The sequence below is a fragment of the Tarenaya hassleriana genome, unplaced genomic scaffold, assembly GCF_000463585.1.
Source record: "Tarenaya hassleriana unplaced genomic scaffold, ASM46358v1 Cleome5, whole genome shotgun sequence".
NCBI classification, from domain to species: Eukaryota; Viridiplantae; Streptophyta; class Magnoliopsida; order Brassicales; family Cleomaceae; genus Tarenaya; species Tarenaya hassleriana.
The window spans coordinates 5,591,860-5,611,194 of NW_010967707.1; the positions used below are offsets into that span (position 1 = coordinate 5,591,860).

General features: G+C 38.5%; 5 protein-coding genes and 1 pseudogene across 7 annotated transcripts in view; 4 read left to right on the forward strand and 2 right to left on the reverse strand.

Annotated features, from left to right (window-relative positions):
• Nucleotides 1–425, forward strand: part of LOC104827179 (probable UDP-arabinopyranose mutase 5) — a 2,654-nt gene extending 2,229 nt beyond the window's left edge. The window contains exon 3 of the mRNA XM_010560288.2: nt 7–425. Within this exon, the coding sequence (XP_010558590.1) occupies nt 7–223 (217 nt within the window). The 3' untranslated portion in view covers nt 224–425. The remainder of the gene's footprint in view (nt 1–6) is intronic.
• Nucleotides 426–463: 38 nt separating this feature from the next.
• LOC104827466 lies at nt 464–4,035 on the reverse strand (the record flags this gene model as incomplete). The annotated part of the gene is made up of 9 exons (XM_010560637.2): nt 464–754; nt 1,002–1,089; nt 1,295–1,384; nt 1,455–1,655; nt 1,752–1,841; nt 2,291–2,361; nt 2,706–3,406; nt 3,495–3,586; nt 3,703–4,035. Coding segments are annotated over 9 exons (1,827 nt in total), but the record flags the coding sequence as incomplete, so codon positions are not given.
• A 581-nt stretch (nt 4,036–4,616) lies between these two features.
• On the forward strand, nt 4,617–6,251 carry LOC104827180 (annotated as a pseudogene).
• A 55-nt stretch (nt 6,252–6,306) lies between these two features.
• Nucleotides 6,307–7,865, forward strand: LOC104827467 (heat shock protein 81-2-like; the record flags this gene model as incomplete). The annotated part of the gene is made up of 2 exons (XM_010560638.1): nt 6,307–7,241; nt 7,448–7,865. A coding segment is annotated over one exon (777 nt), but the record flags the coding sequence as incomplete, so codon positions are not given.
• Nucleotides 7,866–7,946: 81 nt separating this feature from the next.
• Nucleotides 7,947–10,983, forward strand: LOC104827181 (zinc finger CCCH domain-containing protein 33-like). The gene is made up of 8 exons (XM_010560289.2): nt 7,947–8,246; nt 8,382–8,539; nt 8,722–8,784; nt 9,026–9,145; nt 9,474–9,752; nt 9,996–10,277; nt 10,435–10,718; nt 10,785–10,983. The coding sequence occupies exons 1-7, from the start codon at nt 8,177–8,179 to the stop codon at nt 10,654–10,656; spliced, it is 1,194 nt and encodes a 397-aa protein (XP_010558591.1). The 5' UTR covers nt 7,947–8,176; the 3' UTR covers nt 10,657–10,718; nt 10,785–10,983.
• Nucleotides 10,984–11,201: 218 nt separating this feature from the next.
• Nucleotides 11,202–15,441, reverse strand: LOC104827182 (transcription repressor KAN1-like). Of its 3 annotated transcripts, none has more exons than XR_773890.2 (6): nt 14,394–15,441; nt 14,207–14,283; nt 13,055–13,100; nt 12,187–12,327; nt 11,740–11,827; nt 11,202–11,652 (listed from the first exon to the last, which is right to left on the reverse strand). XR_773890.2 is itself a non-coding variant. In XM_010560290.2 (6 exons), exons 1-6 carry the CDS (start codon nt 15,220–15,222, stop codon nt 11,545–11,547), a joined length of 1,278 nt encoding a protein of 425 aa, XP_010558592.1. In that variant the 5' UTR covers nt 15,223–15,440; the 3' UTR covers nt 11,202–11,544. The 3 variants fall into 3 exon arrangements, 1 of the variants encoding a protein (XP_010558592.1); XR_773889.2 differs by having other exon boundaries at nt 12,187–12,345; XM_010560290.2 differs by having other exon boundaries at nt 12,187–12,316; nt 14,394–15,440.
• Between the last annotated feature and the right edge of the window lie 3,894 nt (nt 15,442–19,335).

Genomic DNA, 19,335 nt, shown 5'->3' on the forward strand with positions numbered 1-19,335 from the left:
CTTGATGAAAGAGTGGGAAGGGATGAAGCTGATGGAGAAAAGCGTTTCCTTTTTCGAGTTCTTGAGATTGCCCGAAACAGCACTCACAGTTCAAGATTGTGTTCTTGAGCTTGCCAAAGCCTTGAAAGACCAGTTGGGTTCATCGGATCCTGTCTTTGCACAGGCGGCTGATGCCATGGCTAAGTGGATCAAGCTCTGGACTGAGGCTAACCCGAGCATATAACTAACAAATCATCACGAGGTTAGACCCGTTTTCTCGTCCCTCCTTTAAATAACGATCAGCAACTTTCGGATATTGCTAAAGTCATATGCTTTCAAAGTTCTGATATCGAATTTGGTTTAATAACGTACCTTTGTCTTGTCAGACTTATGTGATGAACATCTTATCCTGTTTTCAGTGGATGGATTCTCAGGTTCATGTTATAGATTCGGACATTGATGCTTTTCCTTTTTAGACACCATTGTTACTGTGTTACCATTTCCATTTGTTCTAAAACGAAATTTCGGGTCTAAATTACAAGAGAGTATACCAAGAACAGAAGTCAATCTAGGACATCGAGGAAGAGAACTCAGAACATTTTCTAGAACGATTTTCAGCCGATGTCAGAAGATGGAAATCGGGAAGCAAGAGCCTCGAGCTGAGACTGAGTGTTCATCAGCTTTTCCCCAAGCAGTAGGTTGTAGTCATGGAGAAGTCGGAGTTTCTTCTTGATGTCGGCTGCATCCACTTCTGAACCACACTCCTCGTTGAATTCTGCAGCGTTTAAACCCCGACCCATACGTTTTCAGATTAAACCACTCTAAACCGATGAACAGTTTCTATGCCCTAAACCCTAAACCTGGTGCCTCTTCTAATTCTGAATCAAAGATCAAAACATTCTATGGCACAACAGGCAGGCAGCCCCACTTTTCACAAATGGATGTATGTAATGTACAAAGGAGAAGATATATCTTCTGTGAAATATACAATAGTAACAAGGAAAGAGAGTGTAGGCCATTACCCATTGGAGGAGGTGGAGGAATTATATCACGAGTATGAGAAAGTGCATGAAGCTGACAAGCATTGCCATCAGCTTTTGCTTCTAGATTCTGCCAAAGGAACCAAAAGCTGATCAAACTCTCCATGCCATCAATACTTAATTTCTTTCACAGGCATATAAATAAACATACAGTAAAAGTAAAGTAAAGGAGGGAGGAATGAAGAATAGGGAATGTAATGAGTGACCCTTCTTTGATATAGATGGGTTACAGAAACAGAATGCATGTTGGGACAGCAATCTGTTAAGGGTTCTACCTTGTTATTCAAGTGATCATCTCCATGATCCAAAGAAGTATCAGTTTGAAAAGATCTCACTTCTTGCCCTGCAGGTTCTGAAGCGACATTCTGAAAAAATACAATAGGATCTGAGAGGCAGACATGTTCCGAAGAAAGATAAAATCAAGGAGATAGTTACCTTCGTAATATCTTCTACACTATGCTTCTTGCTGAAATTGGTAGAATGCTGCCCCACTTTTCTTGATGACCCACTTTCCAAATTCGACGTTTCACGAGAGGCTGGACGGCTCAATAAACAACTAAAACTAGATCCCTTTTTGGCTTTGACGACATCATCCAACAGGCTGCAACCCCACGTGTACGCAACATATCTTCTCAGCTAATTTAAGAGTATTCTTATGAGCAACAAATGACAAGACAACAAAGAAGAACAAGATATAGGGGAAAATGAAAAGCTTCTAATGGGAACAATTACTTTATGCCAGTGTTCTAGAGCTTTCCTACGACTCCTTATCCTTCTTAAAGTGGCATCTTCACTCCTCAGCCTCTTGATCCTGTACTCACACTATTCAAAACACCAAGTTACAAGTTACAATCCATCCGAGATCAATCCAAGAAAGAGTGGAAAGCTTTTGAAAAGTTTTAGTTTCATCGTTTATAGTGCTGCATCAGGCTGGAGTTTGAAAAGTTCTAGCTCTTTCAACGATCCTATCAGTAGAAAAATGCATGTCAATATATCCTATGGAACACCAATTGGTTTAAAGGACCAACCCAATTCGTATCCCCATCTAGTGGGGGTGTTGGGGAAGGGAATATACTAGGCCGTCTTGCCCCTACATTTTATGTAGAGAGACGGATTCGAACCCACGACCTCAAACCCCACGGTAAATACTGAGCCAAGTCGGCCCTTCTGGAACACCAATTGGTTGAAGTATCGAAATCCAAAAGTGAGGGAAAGGCATGAAAAAGACATAAAGAGGGAGAGGAAGTGAATAAAAAGGAAAGGCCCCATACCTGAACAAGCAGGTAGAAAAATATGCCAATGCTAATGCAATATAGACCACCAAGATCCGCAAGGAAGCTGACTGCAAGACAATAAAAAAACAAAGAGCTTCCATATGATAGAATGCCAAAAACCTTAACACCATAAGTACCATCGCAGCAACTAAGATTTTAGCTTTAAGACAAGAAAACCAGACCCTTGTGTTGAACTCAACCTAGAAGGATACAATCAGTTTTAAAATGGTATCAGAAGCCCAAGCCAAAGTTCCAAAGCAAAGTTAACCCGATAGACCACAAATGAATGTGATATATCTCAATGTTATCACATACAATCAGAAGCCAAATATGGTAGCATTTCAAAGCAAAGTTAACCTGACCAATAAATTTCAAGATTTGCAAAAAATAGCCACAGGGGAAGAGTGCTTACCAGGACCCAGTATATTTTCATGATCTACCTCAACAACGTAGGCCGAGAGATAATTGATGAACAAAGTGGTGTTGACTATACCATCACTTGACCTCCCAAGGGATGTCTGAAGCTGTGAGGTGTCTCGGTAATTTGTACCGGGAGCGAACTCGTGGAACAGAGGTTGTATAAGCTTTAGATCATGCAAAGTATGGTAAATACGAGGGAACAGGTTAAACTTCAATATGTTTGTCTCTGTTCCACGGAAGGTAACCGGTCTATCATCAAAGAGGCTCCCATTTTTCAGAATGCCACTAACAAAGCTTATGTGCTTCTTGTTAGCTTCATTCTTTGCAGTGAAGTTAAACTGAAATCCAACAGCGGAAGCGGAGGCATCAGGAAGATCGACGAAATGCCAGGAAATGTACATGTAGTCGCTAGTGAGACGGCATTTGGTACATTTGAAGTTAACCATTGGCCCAAGAGTGGTATTCTGACAGGCATAACTTCCAAAACTGGAAAGGGAAGTGGCTTTGAAATCACTGAAGCCAGGATTCCCCGTGACAACATTCCCAATTCCACGCAAGTTCAAGCAGCTCATAGCAGAAATGGTAGTAATGTTGAACTCCAAATCGTTTTCGAAGGAGACTAAATCTGGGGAATTGGAAGCTCTCACATTATGAACCTCGATGGTTCTCTTGGTAATGATTTGGTAAAGAAGCCTGTTAAAGAACTGAAAAGCAAGTCACTTTCTCGCTCATCGAATCAAGAACACATTGAATTCGAAGTTTTCATAAGATCAAAACTCACGCAGCGAATAAGCCAATGAAGAGAATCCAACTCGCGACAGATAAAGTCCCACCCAGTTCCGTTTTTCGTTTCTTCACCACCTGCTGATCGTCCTGCTAGTGAAAAAGCAAGTTACCCTAAAAACCCAGAAACTCAATGGGTATCCAAAACCCAGCTCGTGAAGAAACTACGAAACAAGAGGCGTCGGAAGAAGAAATTGGGTACTGACGAGCCAGTGCCTGGTGGCGAAGCAGACATCGAGACGGCTAACCCACCATCGGAGATTGAACCAGACGTTTTGGCCGTCGCGGAGCTTGGTGAACCTGAGGAAGAAGCAGAAGACGAACCAGGAGAGAAGCATCACGAGCGTGGCCTCCAAGAACACGGCCTGAGACTGCGTGAACTTACGGATCGTGTCAAACGAGAAAATCGTCTCGGGGAACGATATGCCGAGGTAGTCTACGCCTTTGTCAGTCGAGACCGTCGACGGCCACCGGAAAATCTCACAGAGGCCGGTGCTCCGGGAAATGTTTCGTGTGTAACCAGCCGACACAGGGCATTTTCAACACAGCTCATGAGATCAAGAAGAAGATGGCCGAAGACCAGCGCAGTAAAGGCTTGTGATCTCTCTAGGAGGAATGTGCTTCGTCTTTTGTCTCTTGTCTTTTTGTATTTGTAGTTCTCACACTTCAGTTTTGTGTCTACATTAATTATGTAAGGTAGGAAGGGTTCTAACTTGTTAGATTCGAGGTATTACCGATTCAGTATGATTACAAATTTACAAAATAATAATCGATTATTATTATTAATTTATTATTATTGTAATAATTATTTAATTCTTGTATATTTGTTGTATACAGCTTGTCCCACGTCAAAAGAATACCACGACGAGTCGACGACCAGCTTTCGAAGAGATGAGACACTTCCTTCCATTTTCTTTTTACACTTTCTTATATAAAAAAACCAAAATGGAAAAGAAAAATGGCGGGCAAAAAGAAAACAAGAGAATATAAAAGCCCATTTTTCGTCGGCCCGCATACGTTAGGCCCGGACCTTACCGGCCCAGTGACCTCAATTTTCGCGCCATAATGAGAAAATAAACCGATGAAATGAAATCTCAATTCTCAATTCTCAATTCTCAATTCCACAGTGATCGGAGGTGAACGACAATGGAGAAGAACGTGAATTCAGCTCCGACGGGTTGCTTCAAATGCGGTCGTCCCGGCCACTGGTCTCGCGATTGCCATTCCTCTGCACCCAACTCCGGCAATCCCGCTTCCTCTTCTTCTCAAAACCCTAACAATGTCCCCCGGAGTTCCTCCTCCGCCGTGCCGGTTCCTAAAGTTCCGAAAACGAGAGCGCCAAGGCCTTAGCTGACTCCTGATTTGCTTCTCTCCGACGATGGACTCGGCTACATTCTCCGCTATTTTCCTCGATCCTTCAAGTACCCGGACGAGGCCGAGAGGCGAGTCATTTCCCCCTTCGACTTGCCGATTATGACTGTCTTTTACTTGAATTTGCTGCTTTTTTCGTCAATATAATGGGGTTTTGTACTTTCGTCTATTTTCTCATTTGACGATTGCGAATTTTGGGGTATGTGTTCGTCTAAACGATTTTGATCAGAATATAATCTCGCGTCTCTCTGTGATTTTTTGTATCGTGTGATAGGTGAGCGACTTGGGGAACTTGATACAGTTGTACAGTGAATGGCACTCACATTTGCTCCCATACTATTCTTTTGATCAGTTTGTGCGTAAGGTTCACCAGGTCGCTGCCACAGCGCGTGTTAAGCTACTTACTTGCTCGTGTTTCCTATCTTGTGAATTCTTGTTGCCTGTTGTGGTGTATGATCACTGTGCTGACATGGTGTGATGCTGTTAATTTGCCTCATACATTCACCTTAACTTCACTGCCATGCTTAGACTCTATCTGGGGAACTAAGAGTATATGTCTTTTTTAAAACTTATGTGTTCTGGTTCTTTTTAGATGTGCATAAGGGAACTAAGAGAAAGGGTCGCCAGTGGAGTTGATCCTACCAAATTGCATGAAAGTACGATTGAAGACATTGGTCCCTCTGATGATCATCAAGGTATATGAACACGTTGCTTTTCCACCGAGTTTTCATATCTGAGTGTTCCTTAATCTTGGATTTGCTGCATAAGTATAAGAGAAGCAATGACAATGTTTCCACGCCAGGATCGTCAACTGGTGGTAAATTATATATTATTGAGAACAATAATGATAAGAATGAATACAAAAGCGCAAGCATTTGATGTGGTTTCATTGTGCTTAATTTCTGGAGCTGTTAATTTGCAGTGATCTTCCATTCTCTTGGAGAGAACATTTTTGGTTCTGAAGTATGGTTGATTCAGCGAATGTAGCAAATACCCCTTGCGTATTATGTATATATGACTTGGCAAAAACATATCATGGGAATTTATTTGATGATTCATGATGCTTATTGAGTTGATTCCTGTGTAAGGATTGGCACCTTAATGAGGGTGAGGATATTTTGGACACAACTCTGCTATATGATTTTACAAAACTAGGAAATTTTCTGACTTGTTCTTTTGAGTCACATCAGCGATTGCCCGAGGGATGGACGACCCGAATACGTTCGGGAGCAGGATCCATAGGATGTTGAAACTCGGTCTGAGCATTGACGATGAAGCGGGTGAGACTGAGGCCGACGACATGCCTCCGCTTGAAGATGACGCTGAGGCCGATGGAAGCAAGATGGAGGAAGTCGACTAAGCTTTTTCTTTTCAAAAAAAAAAATTCACGTATCAAACAAACTTTTGGGTTTCTGTTTTGGTTTTTGTTTTTAATTTGAAGCAATGAAGAGGAGGCCCCCAATGAAGACTACAACAAGTTCTACGAGGCGTTCTCCAAGAACCTCAAGCTTGGTATCCACGAGGATTCCCAGAACAGGACGAAGATTGCTGAGTTGCCCCGATACCACTCCACAAAGAGCGGAGACGAGCTGACGAGTCTCAAGGATTACGTGACGAGAATGAAGGAAGGGCAACAGGACATTTACTACATCACGGGCGAGAGCAAAAAGGCCGTGGAGAACTCCCCTTTCCTCGAGAAGCTGAAGAAGAAGGGATATGAAGTCCTGTACATGGTCGACGCCATTGATGAGTATGCGGTCAGGCAGCTGAAGGAATTCGAGGGGAAGAAACTCGTCTCTGCCACAAAGAAGGGGCTGAAACTGGACGAGTCAGAGGACGAGAAGAAGAGGAAGGAGGAACTGAAGGAGAAGTTTGAGGGTCTGTGCAAGGTAATAAAGGATGTGCTGGGGGACAAGTTCGAGAAAGTGGTTGTGTCGGACCGTGTGGTGGATTCCCCGTGCTGTCTGGTGACGGGAGAGTATGGATGGACGGCCAACATGGAGAGGATAATGAAGGCACAGGCGCTGAGGGATAGCAGCATGGCGGGGTACATGTCGAGCAAGAAGACGATGGAGATTAACCCGGAGAATCCGATAATGGACGAGCTGAGGAAGAGAGCCGATGAGGATAAGAACGATAAGTCGGTGAAGGATCTCGTGCATCTGCTGTTTGAGACGGCGCTTCTAACGTCGGGCGATAACATTGTAAGCATTTAACGTTTATTGGCGAAACTCAGATTTCTGTCTTAAGAGTTGCAGGTAACCAAGAATTGAATTGGCCAAGTCCTGACCCCGTGAATATGCCATCAACTAGCGCCGATGCTGATGCTTTTCCGGATGTCATGGTGAATGAGATACATGATAATGCCATGGATGTAAGTCAATCTTCATACTCAAAAGTCTTGCGATGAAAAAAATAATAAAGTTTTAACGAGCGATTCAGCATTACTTATATAAGAATCTAATACTGCATCTGTGCCACATAACAACCACACTAAGATCATGATTGCTCCCCAATTAAATTTTGGTTCATCATGTGTTTTATTTATTCTCCATTGAGATCATTGCGTGTTCATTGAAGGCAAATGGAGACATCAAATACATCAAATAGGTTGAAGGCAATGGAGAAAGGCGTCACGGAGGAGCAGAAAGCAAGAACGGAAGCTAATAGGATAAAGGCGACAGAGAGAGCAAAGGCCCGCTCCTCCAGGGCGTTGAATGCACCGTGAAGCCTCCCCCTCATTCCGAAGGTTAGCTACTTGAAATACCTTGAATGTTTTTCTTATCAAATAACGTTTTCAGAAAGCTTATGGAGTTCAGGAATTAATTCAGCCGGTGTTTCTACACACGGAAGAAAGAAGAAACATGTTTTTTATTCTGCAATGGAACTTATTCTGTATCAGCATTATTTATGTGTCACTTCACTCTTTTTATGTGGACAGTGGACACTTTGCAAATGTCATATTTGTGTATAAATTTGTCCATATCGATATTCTGTGTGGGAAAATATAGTGGTATTTTGGTCATTTCAAAATTGTTAGTAAAATCCCTTCGTATATTTATTTTCTTTTGTGTGGAGGGGAGACGAGAACGCTTTACTCCACTTTCTCTCTCTACACGGGGGACGTTCCTCTTCTTCTCCTCATTCTCTCTCTTTCCAATTTCGATGGTTTCCCCCTTCGTTGCCATTTTTACTCTCCCCACCATCGGAGGAAGAAGATTCCGGCAACGATGTGGGGTCTCTTCGGCGGATCTCTAGAGTGACGGAAATGGTGGCTTTTGCTGCTCATCCTCGTAATTTTCCACGTCCATGGATTTAGACGCCGGAGTTTCCATGTCCCGCATATCTGGAACCTCTCTATTGCCGTTGCTAAACCAAGGTTTTTCTTTCCCCTTTGACCCAATGGCCAAGTTTCCTGTTTATTCGAATTTGTTGCGAGTTGATCGGAATTCGGGCGGCGAAAGTGATCGAGTGATCATGAATTGTTTTTCCTTTTCTTTTTGGGCGTGATCAGATGCAATGTGGCAAATGAATTTGAGTTCAGATGAAACAATGGAAGGCGGGGCATATCCGGATCGGCCAGGGGAGCCGGATTGCGCTTATTACATTAGGACTGGGCTTTGTAGGTTTGGTTCGACGTGCCGATTCAATCATCCCCGCGACCGCAATCTGGTACGAGGTCTATGTTATTTCCTGATCACGATGATGTTTGGCAATTCGCTGGCTTACATTCACCTTTGGAATCCCTTTCTTCATTCTCATCTTGTCGCTTAGATGATGGTTCTTACCTCTTATGGTTAGCTATATGGTAGTTGTTTGTCTATATTGCTGAGTACTGTATTGTCTGATTCTAGGCTATAGCCACGGCTAGGATGAAGGGAGAATACCCGGAAAGGATCGGTCAGCCCGAATGCCAGGTGACCATCCAGTTTACACTGACAGATAGATGAACTTTGCGAGATTTAGAGGAATGTCCGAATAAAAAAGGATATACTTCATTACTGTCCTTATTCTCTACCATAATTCCATGTTCTGTGTTGTTATTGGATCTCAGAAACTTTAAGAATGAATGCAAGTTGCTCCTGCAGTATTTGACTTGGAATTTAGATAAATCACTTAACATGTTGGTTAACTTATCTTCCGAATGTTGGCCTGCAGTACTATCTTAAGACAGGAACATGCAAGTTTGGAGTGACGTGCAAGTTCCATCATCCTAGGAACAAAGTTGGGATTGCTGGAAATGTTTCGCTAAATGCGTTAGGCTACCCTATACGCCCTGTATGTACATACCTACTTTCCAGTTTCATTATTCATACATAATATGTATTTACCTTAATGTTTTGATCTTTGTGTTCTCCATCCTCGGGTCTGTTCCTTCTTACCCAAAAAAAGAAGTACATTTTAGGATATAAGATATTCTCGTTGTGCAAACTGACCTAAGATGATGTTAATAGCATGGTATAGGCAATTTAGTTATGTTGAAACTTCCCCCGTTATCTTCGAGGATAGGCAATTTCTGTTTTGTTGAAAGTTAACTTCCAGTAGATACAGGTGATTTCTGTCTTTTCTGATTTTTTTTTTTTTTTTTTTTTTGCTTCATGTGCAGAATGAGGTTGATTGTGCTTATTATTTAAGAACTGGACACTGTAAATTTGGGAGCACTTGTAAATTCAACCACCCTCCGCCCACAAACTTGATGGCTCCCCTTCGTGGTTCCTCAGTTTACCCTGCAGTCCAATCTCCTTCTGCTGGTCAGCAGTCATATTCTTGGTCTAGAGCGTCTTTTATTGCCAACCCACCATGGCAAGATCCTTCTAGTTCTAGCTTTGCCTCGTTAGTTTTGCCTCAGGGCATGGTGTCGGTTCAAGGATGGAACACTTACAGCGTAAGTTTTGCTATATCCCCCAAGCAACATGCATAACCATTACATTTTTGTGTACATTTGTTTCGAGATTTTTGGGCTGGCCACTGGATATAGTTAGAATCGTTTCCTCTTTCTCGAGGTAATTATACGATTGTCACTGAATCATCTGAGTACATAGATAAAATTCTCATGCATGGAGATACCTGATTTCTGTGACCTGCTCTTAGTTTCTGCTGAGTATGTGCCGACCTTCCGTTTTGCCAGGGTCAGCTTGGCTCAGTTTATTCATCTGGAAGTCGAAATCAAGTGGCAGGAAATGATCACAACTACAGAGATCTACTGCAGAATGAGGCGAAAGAGTCGGGGTTTTACGCATTGCCGAGGGAGAATGTTTTCCCTGAAAAACCCGGCCAACCTGAGTGCCAGTTTTACATGAAGACTGGAGATTGCAAATTCGGTTCAGTTTGCAAATTTCATCATCCTCGAAACAGGCAAAACCCTGCTCCAGACTGTGTCTTGAGTCCTATAGGACTTCCACTGCGACCGGTAAGCTTCCTCACCGCTAATACCTGCCAAAGCATTCCTCCTCACTATATATATATATATACTCCGATGAGTTGTCTGTATCTTTCGGTAACCCTATGAACTCATTTCAGACATGTCTCTGGAGTAAGTTTTATCTGGGTGTTTATGGATATGACAGGGAGAACCACTATGCGGATTCTATTCTCGTTACGGAATCTGCAAGTTCGGTCCAAGTTGTAAGTTTGATCATCCGATGCAGCGGGTATTCACGTCGATGAATCCAGAAGAAACACAGCTCGGGAATCTGCTGGGATCGTCGGCATCGACAAACTTGTCATCTGAGGATGAACTTGTTGAGACACCATCAGCTGCTAAAACCCAGAAGGTTCTCTGTGTCTGAGACAAGACCGCCAACGCCAATCTGGTAAAAGATCTTCTGTCTTTTCTCTTCAGATGTTCAGAGTTACAAATACAAACATAATATGCAGACACATACATTATATTATATTATATATATATATGTGTGTGAGGAGGATGAGGATAGATATTCGATTCATGAAGAATCTGTAAATTCAATCTTCTTCCTCTTTTTAAACCTCTCAAGCATTTGGTACTGAGGTGTGACAGAACTGATCACCCTTTTTGTTGTATTTTTCCTTCAAAAGAAATAATTGCTTGTTGAATAATAGAAAACCTCTCAACAACGATGGATGCTGTTTCAGTTTCATCTCCGGACTCGTGACGGTACAAGAAGGGCACGGAGCAGTAATACATAAATCTCCTGTCTCTGTCTTGAAGCCCAAAGCCGAACCCTTAGATCTGATCTTGATTTTAGAACCTGTTTTTATTACCGTTGTACAGTCACTCCATTTTTTGTCTTTCAGACATTATTACATTTAACCAAGTTCGGTTTGTGTACTTGTGAATGAGAATATCTATGAAAAAAATCCAAACTTTCATATATATATGCATGCACACGCATATATATATATATATATAGGTACAATATGGAACATAAATATGTGAAGATTGTATCCCTCTACGCATGGAACATTATTAATAAAGCCCCACACAAATTATAAAAAAAGAAACATGGGTGGTCGTGGTCCTAAATACATAAAACCCTCTATCCCAAAAGAAGACTTCCAAAAGAACCAAACTTCACACATTTGTGGTGATTTTCCAATCTCGTCAAGCTTTTTTTTTTATAATCGATGATCACACGGAAAAATTAATTTAAAAAAAACTATCAATATCAATCCATCCACGGTTGAGTGTATATCAAAATTCATTTTCGGTGCCAATCTGGTCTGCCTAAAGTGAACTCCAGACTCGGATTGTTTTTGCTGTGACCTCCTCCACACTTATAATTTGCTTCATCACTTGAGATACGATTCTATACAAAACAATTAATTAATTAATTAATTGATTAATTAATTATATATATGTGAATCTTGTTTTACGAGATCCAAACATTAATTACCTCGGCTTGTATTGTCGATATTTGTTGGTGACTGAATGATGTTGATGTTTCTCCTCTCATCATATCAATGTCGCTTGAGCATGCCTCCCTGGTGATTGCATGCATGAACATACATAACATACATTAGAGTTCATGCCTTTTTTTATACAATTAGTACGACAAAAGGGTATCAATTCCCCCCCCCCCCCCTTTTTCCGTAATATGAAAGAATCGATGCCTTGATGCTTAAACTCGATTTATCCATTAACAAATTAGCTAGTGAATGAGGAATCAATGGTGGTCTTGAAACAAATGCAGATCGAACCAATCTATTACTTCTTGAGATACGAAGCGCAGATCGATGCATCACTGGCCAACCCTTTCAGATATGGTAAACGTAAACGTCGATTTTACGTGTGTATGTGTGTATATGCGTATGCATGTATACGTATATGTATATATATGTACCTTGAGGAATTACTCCAGAGAGGAGTGGAATTGGTGGAAGTGAGGTCAATTTCTTGCTGAAGAGAGGCATCAGATTGAGCCCTTTGATCTCCATTTCCACAAGTGGGGATATCTTCCTCCACAGACCCATCTGATTTGCCCCTCCAAGAATTTCCAAATCTAAAGTTACATCTCAAATGTTTGCCCTTTTAGGGTTCTTGTTCTAACCAATGACCAATCATAAATTTCTGGTAAAGACATGCAGTAAAAGGGAACTCTTGCTTTACCTAATTTTGCCTGACTAGGACTTGCTTAAAATAAGAATCCAAAGACCCCAAATTGGAAAATGCGATTACAAAAAAAAAGACTGAACTAATTGCAATAAAATAAGGAAAAATATCCTAAACTTTTGAATGAACAATGTTTATATACATATATAATCATTATTAATGTTATAAAAGACCGAAGCTTATTGGAACAAAAGAAGGATAACATACCGATTATTATATGTAAAAAACAATGCAATAAGAAAATTAAAAAAAAAAACACAGTAGTTTGAAACTACAGCTTCTCTATAATGAAAAGAAGTATATTAAGAATATATATATACTAATATGTAAGGGTTTTAGTCAAATTAAATATAAAAGGATGTTGTTGTATTTTTGGATAAAGTAAAATTAGGATGTTGTATTAATTGCAAAACTAAAATGAAAAAGTAGCAGAAAATGTATGAGACTGAGCCTCGTCACCAATTAGGGTTTTAAATTTTTTTAGTCAAAAGGAGACAGTAGTGGAAATGATCAGATCAATACAAAGACATGTACACACTGACACACACACATACATATATGTATATATGTATATCATATATGTATATGTATGTATGTACCTGAGGAAGCTGCAGGCTTGTTAGTGGTCTTAACAGTTCGATACATCTGCAAAAAGTAATCGGAAAATCTTGCCTTAATTAAGAATTACAAAACTAAGAAATAAATTTACTTTAACAAAATGAAAACATAAAAAAAAATAGCATTTTTTGACAACCCAATTTTATATATTTAATAGGTAGTCGTATGTATAGAAATTAAAATCTAATTAAGACACTGAAACGGAACTTCATATATATATATATATATATATGTGTGTGTGTGTGTGTGTGTTTGTCTGAAATATACACAAAAGGACCTCTTTGAAAGTCCTTTCCTACACTTTTTGCTTTTCCTTTGTATAATAGAGTTACAAATACAAACATAATATGCAGACACATACATTATATTATATTATATATATATATGTGTGTGTGTGTGTGGTTTTCTGGGTCTGCCTTGGAACTGGTGTGTTGAAATTTTATATAATATAGACCACGAGGTTGATGTCTGAAGAGGTTAGCTATTGAGGGATTGTATTATTATTGAGCAATGATGACTACTTTTGTCCCCTCCCCTGATTTCTTTTTTTTTTTTTTTATAATATCTCTCTCTCTCTCTTTCCCCATTGTTTCTCTCTCTTAAAAGCTAACTACTCTCTCCCTTTCCCTATCTTTAAATTCATCCTATTCATTCAACTGCTGCGGTTTCTCGACTACTGTGCAATCTCTTCTTCGAGATTAGACCCAATATGACCCCCCCCCCCCGGGGAAAATGCTTCTTTCTTCTTATAATTCTATATGACAGATTTTGGGTTTGTGATTTTCTCTTTCTGAATTCTGAAACATAGAGAAGAAGAAGAAGATGATGATGATGATGATGAACTTCATGTCGGTGGGCATTATACTATAAAAAGTGCTCCTAGAAGAGATCTATAGATACTTTTTCAAAGAAACATACGAATTAAACTTTGATATATATATATATATATATATTTATTGTTGGACATTCTACGGATCTGAGTTTGTATTCTATCAGTTGAAATGGAGATTAAACTGAAGAGAATAAACCAAGATAGGGGAAAAGCACCGGAACAAAAGATAGACAAATCTTGTTGGTTATTTGCATAAGAAGAAGAATTGTGTTGTGTATGTTCATAATAATTGGAGTTTTACCTGCAAATGGCTCTTCACGTGAGCTAAGGTTAAGTCTTTTACATCCATGAGCTCGAGAACCGACTTCGGAGTTGCTCCTACACCGAATTCACCAATAGGGTTAGAACAAAATCTCTTCTTTTCTATGAGGAAAGAGATGAGAGATGGATGCTGATAATGAGAGAATAATATATGCATATATATATACTTTCATGGCCACCGAGAAGTTCAACGGCGTGAACGAATCGAGCATGGAGACTACTCGTCCAACGCATCCTCGGAGCTCTCATGCTTCTCTTGGTCGGTTGCTTAGGCAAGAACCTCGATCTAACCATTCCATGAGACAAAGAATCCGAGGATCCAATTCCATAATGATTATGGTGATGATGATTTTGATGCAAATGATGTGATGATTTCAATGCCTCTATAGAAGAAACAACCCCTTTGAGCCTGGAAGAGCCTTGTAACCGATACGTGTTATTATAACCCTGAAAAGGCCGATTGCTCGAGTTCAAGATCGAATCTTGATCCAACTCTCCACCAAAGCAAGGCAAGGGAGAAGATGATGATGATGATGATGATGATGGAGAGGGCATTTGATGGTAGAAAGGGAATGAACGGTTGTGATAGACCGGGATACCCCTGATCGGACGGTGTAGATTCTCGGAGGTCGAAGGAGCATCAATCATGGTCGAAACCCTTTGGCTAATCTGATGGCGATCCAAGCCGTGAAGGCCGCCATTGAGGGGATAATATTGCTGATTAAGAAGTTGGTGACGACGATGATGATGAGAGGTGGTGTGGTCATCGGTGTCAAGAACGCCATGGAAGAATCTTGAGTTGCTTGCCGGATGAGATAAGGAGAGTTGGATTCTGCTGATGTTGTGGTCGGGATGGGATCTCGGAGAAGATCCTGATGACTTGGAGGGAAGATTATTAACATTATCAGGAAGACTGATGTGAAGAGAGAGATCGGGAATCGTGGGATTGTCGTCTGATTTTGGCTTGTGGATGAAAACCCCTTCTTCTTGGGGCATGTTTGCTTCTCAACAATGGATTCTTTAATCAAAGAAGTCAAAAGAGAGATTCTATATATGTATCAGAATTATAAAGATTTGATTTTTCTTTTCTTCTCTGTATTTTCTCTTTCTTACTGAAAAGAAAAGAACGGAGACCCAAAGGAGAGAGCTTAATTAAAGAAGAAGAAGAAGAAGAAGAAGAAGAAGAAGAAGAAGAAGAAGAAGAAGAAGAAGAAGAAGAAGTTCAATGTTCTTGAACGAACAAAACAAACATGCTCAGAGAGAGAGAGAGATGTGTGTTTTGAAGCAAAGGCAAAAGAGAGAAAGGAATAAAACGAAATCCAGGAAAAAGCATGCAAGAGAGAGAGAGAGAGAGAGAGAGAGAGAGAGAGAGAGAGAGAGAGAGAGAGAGAGAGATGTGTGTGTGAGATGTTCTTCCTCGAGAGTATATCTTGGAAAGCGACAGTTGATGAAGGGTAAAACTGTACTTTTATCCCAACTGCACATACTCATAATACTCTTTCCACATTTTTGTGGTTGCATATTTATTGAGTTTTCTCTCTCTCTCTCTCTCCCCTTATAAGTACACCGATAATTTCGGGACCAAAAATTTTAAAAGAAAGAGGTTTTTTTTTTTTGGTAATTAAAAGAAAGAGGTTTTCGTATGTATTGAATGCTTAATTAGTTTGATTGCCTATTGTTTCCACGTGTCACGTATATATATATATATATATATATACGGGGAGAATGAATTTTTAAATGATATTATATGGAATTCCAAAATTTTTATTTACAAAATCGAACAGAGATTATTTTTGCATTGACCAAACATAAGGGTCCTTGGAATTAATTTCTTTTAATATAAAACAGTGATTTCCCCCCTTCAAAAAGTCTGACTGTCCAAGTATTATTTCTACGTCATTACATATATTATATATAAATATGAAAATTTTCAGAATGTATTTGCAAAGGAAATTTAAATGCTCGAGTAAAGGAGGAGAGAGAATAAAGGTCTCTCTCTCCCCTGTCCTATCTACCTATAGACTAAAAAAAAAACAACAGAAAAGAAACAAACACAAGTAAATAAATAAATAAAAATAATACGTTATATCGTATTGTACGTATAATCATAATAATAATAAGTGGTGATCGTGCTTTGATATTGGTACCCCGGAGACGACGGGATAAATATGTGTCTCTGCTCTGATTCCACCTACGTGACAATCTCTTTCGACATTATTTTATTTAATGCTTATTTAATTTTCTTGTATGGTATTTTTACAGTATTTTGTACTAATTAATATATACCCAAAATGTTAAAACAAATCACTAATTTCAAGTGCCCCTTGTAGTCCCTACTTGTTTTGTTACATGAGTTTTTGTTATATCGTCCACACGGTTCTTGAATGTCGGTCTACATTTTTCATATATAAAAAGATATATCGATTAATTATTTTATTTTTGAAATATTTTCCATCCGTCGGTTCATAAATTAATATCTTATGTACTTGCATTTCTGTATGCATTTTGCATGAGATTCTGGGTGATACTAGTTACTATATTTTAATTTCTAATATTGCAATATGAAATTAACATATTGTTACCCTAACTGTACAGTCGAGTATAGCTTACATTATAATAAGAATATAATTTTCTGTATATATGTGTTTAAATTAATGCACCCACACGAGGCAAATGATATTATAATACAACGCATTTTTAAATGAACAAACTTTCCAAGCGTCTGTATAAATATGACAATATAAAAAAAAATCTTTTTTTTAACATAAAGCCAAATTCTGAGAATACTTTATTTCGTCCGGTCTTTACAAAGTGACTTGTATGGTTCTGTAGAATCGCATAGATAGTCGAGGGGGTATGTATGTATGTATGTATGTATGTATGTATGTATGTATGTATGTATGTATGTATGTATGTATGTATGTATGTATGTATGTATGTATGCGTACATGACATGAAGCTACTATATATTATATATATGTAGACACATTGACCTAAGAGGTCGACCCACCCGCAAAGTGTTTTTTGTTTGTTTCCTGTGTGAAGGGAGGAACACATAAGCCCTAAGAACCCATAGATTTTGCTTCTAATAATAAATCTCTTTTGCATTCTCCCAAATATTCCTTTCCTAATCTAATTTACGTTTTTAATTTATATCTTCTCCACATCACCTTTCACTGTAAAAATTCCCCCTTTGACCATTCCGATAAATCATACATTATTAAACAAATATATATATATATATATGTGTGTGTGTGTGTGTGTGTGTAAAATATCAAGAAGCATATATATTTGCTACAATGAAATTATTTGTTGTAAAATTTATGTGAAAAGAGGAAGGTATCGAAAATGAGTTATAACTTATAAATAACTTATGAATTTATTAGTGATTTTTTTTTTTCTGATCTAGAATTATACAAAATAAATAATACTGCAGTTCTTGCCGCACATTTAATTAATTATGGTTTGGATTTTTAAAACCCTAGGCTAAAGAAATACGGATAATTAATTAATTAATTAAAAAGGGCTCATTAACCTCCTATATCGGGAAATTAACACTCTTTTGTCTTAAACTCTAATGAACGAACATTGAAACTAGAGAGTAAAAAGCCTTGATTATCGGTTTCTGCGTCATGTTAATTACTCGAAGGACATCATTGCCTTTCGTTTTGCTCTTGTGTTTTTTCCTTTTTTTCAAATCTCGATGCCTATAAATCTCTACACATTTATTATTATTATTATTATTATTATTATTATTATTATTATTATTATTATTATTATTATTATTATTATTATGTAATTTTCATGCCTCAAAAACAATTTTCTTTTCGACGAGTTTATCTATTTTTCTTTTCATTTTTCTGGCTTTCACATTTTAAAACCTTTTTAGAAGTTGACTCAAAAGCTTGTCGGCTTTCATTTATTTGGTTTCATATATTTTTTTAAAAATATGGGTGCAAAGAAAGGGTCGTGATAAAGAATGCAAATCGATGCTGATTCCAGAAAATTAATATTCATGAATTTAGGGACTTGATTTGGATATATATATCGGGAGAATACTTGCCTAAGAAGAAGTTAACGAAAATTCCTTGTATAATAGCCTAGGGCAGGTCAAAGAGTTATACACACACATATATATATATATATATATAGGCCACAGGCCAAACAACGAAACTTTACTTTATCTTAGAAAAATTCCATTTTTTTTCTTCCATCTTAGGGCTCTATGCATATATCCTACGCGTGCCCTCTGTGTATTAGCTGAATTTGTGAATAAAATTGTGTATATATAAATACATTTTTACATATTCAAACGTTGCAGGCATTTAATTGTTATCGCCAAAGCCATGTGAGTGCTTCTATGGCGACGGTATAAAAGATAAAGTTTTTTTTTTTATGTTTATAGTATTTGTTTAATAATAATAATAATAATAAATGAATAAAATCGAAAACACAGTATAGATGGATCTACAAACGTGTAAGAATATATTGCATGGAATGGAATGGATGCATGCGTGCGTGCGTCGGCGAGATCCATGCCCATTAAGTTATATGCTGTCTACCCGTCAGTACTATACTATACTATATATGATATTTCATTTCCGTATAATAATAATAATAAAAAATTATTTATTCCCTTTACCCATTAATTAATTGGCTCCAAACGCATCTATTATCCAACTAATTTTATATCTTGTCAGAACACATCGGAGAATGAAAGCCTCCGTTGATTCTACCAATCCATTGACCTTCGTATCTATTTCTCTGACGCAAATAACATATATATATATATATATATGTACGTATATGTGTGTGTGATCTAAGTAGGGGCAGGGCAAATGCAGTGCCTAATAACCAGCTGTTTATCCTGTCTAAAACGTTAATTTAAATTTAGAATTTTATGTAATGGACCCACCTTGTGATATATATACAACATGTGAGAAAATGTCGCACATTAAAAAAAAAATCTCCTTAAATATCCACTCTTGTTCACATGTATAATTGTTGAGAGAGAGAGAGAGAGAGAGAGAGAGGGAGGGAGATTTAAGGAATATCAAAATATAATGGTTTTTCCTTTTGGCGCTCAAAGACGATCCACCATGATGAAGA

Coding starts and splice junctions, on each gene's coding strand:
- LOC104827181 (XM_010560289.2), top strand. CDS start 8,177: ATGGATTTAGACGCCGGAGTTTCCATGTCCCGCATATCTGGAACCTCT. Junction 8,540..8,721: donor ATCCCCGCGACCGCAATCTG/GTACGAGGTCTA, acceptor GTCTGATTCTAG/GCTATAGCCACGGCTAGGAT. Junction 10,278..10,434: donor TAGGACTTCCACTGCGACCG/GTAAGCTTCCTC, acceptor TGGATATGACAG/GGAGAACCACTATGCGGATT.
- LOC104827182 (XM_010560290.2), bottom strand. CDS start 15,222: ATGCCCCAAGAAGAAGGGGTTTTCATCCACAAGCCAAAATCAGACGAC. Junction 13,101..14,206: donor ACGTGAAGAGCCATTTGCAG/GTAAAACTCCAA, acceptor TACTTTTTGCAG/ATGTATCGAACTGTTAAGAC. Junction 11,828..12,186: donor CTCTGGAGTAATTCCTCAAG/GTACATATATAT, acceptor TGCAATCACCAG/GGAGGCATGCTCAAGCGACA.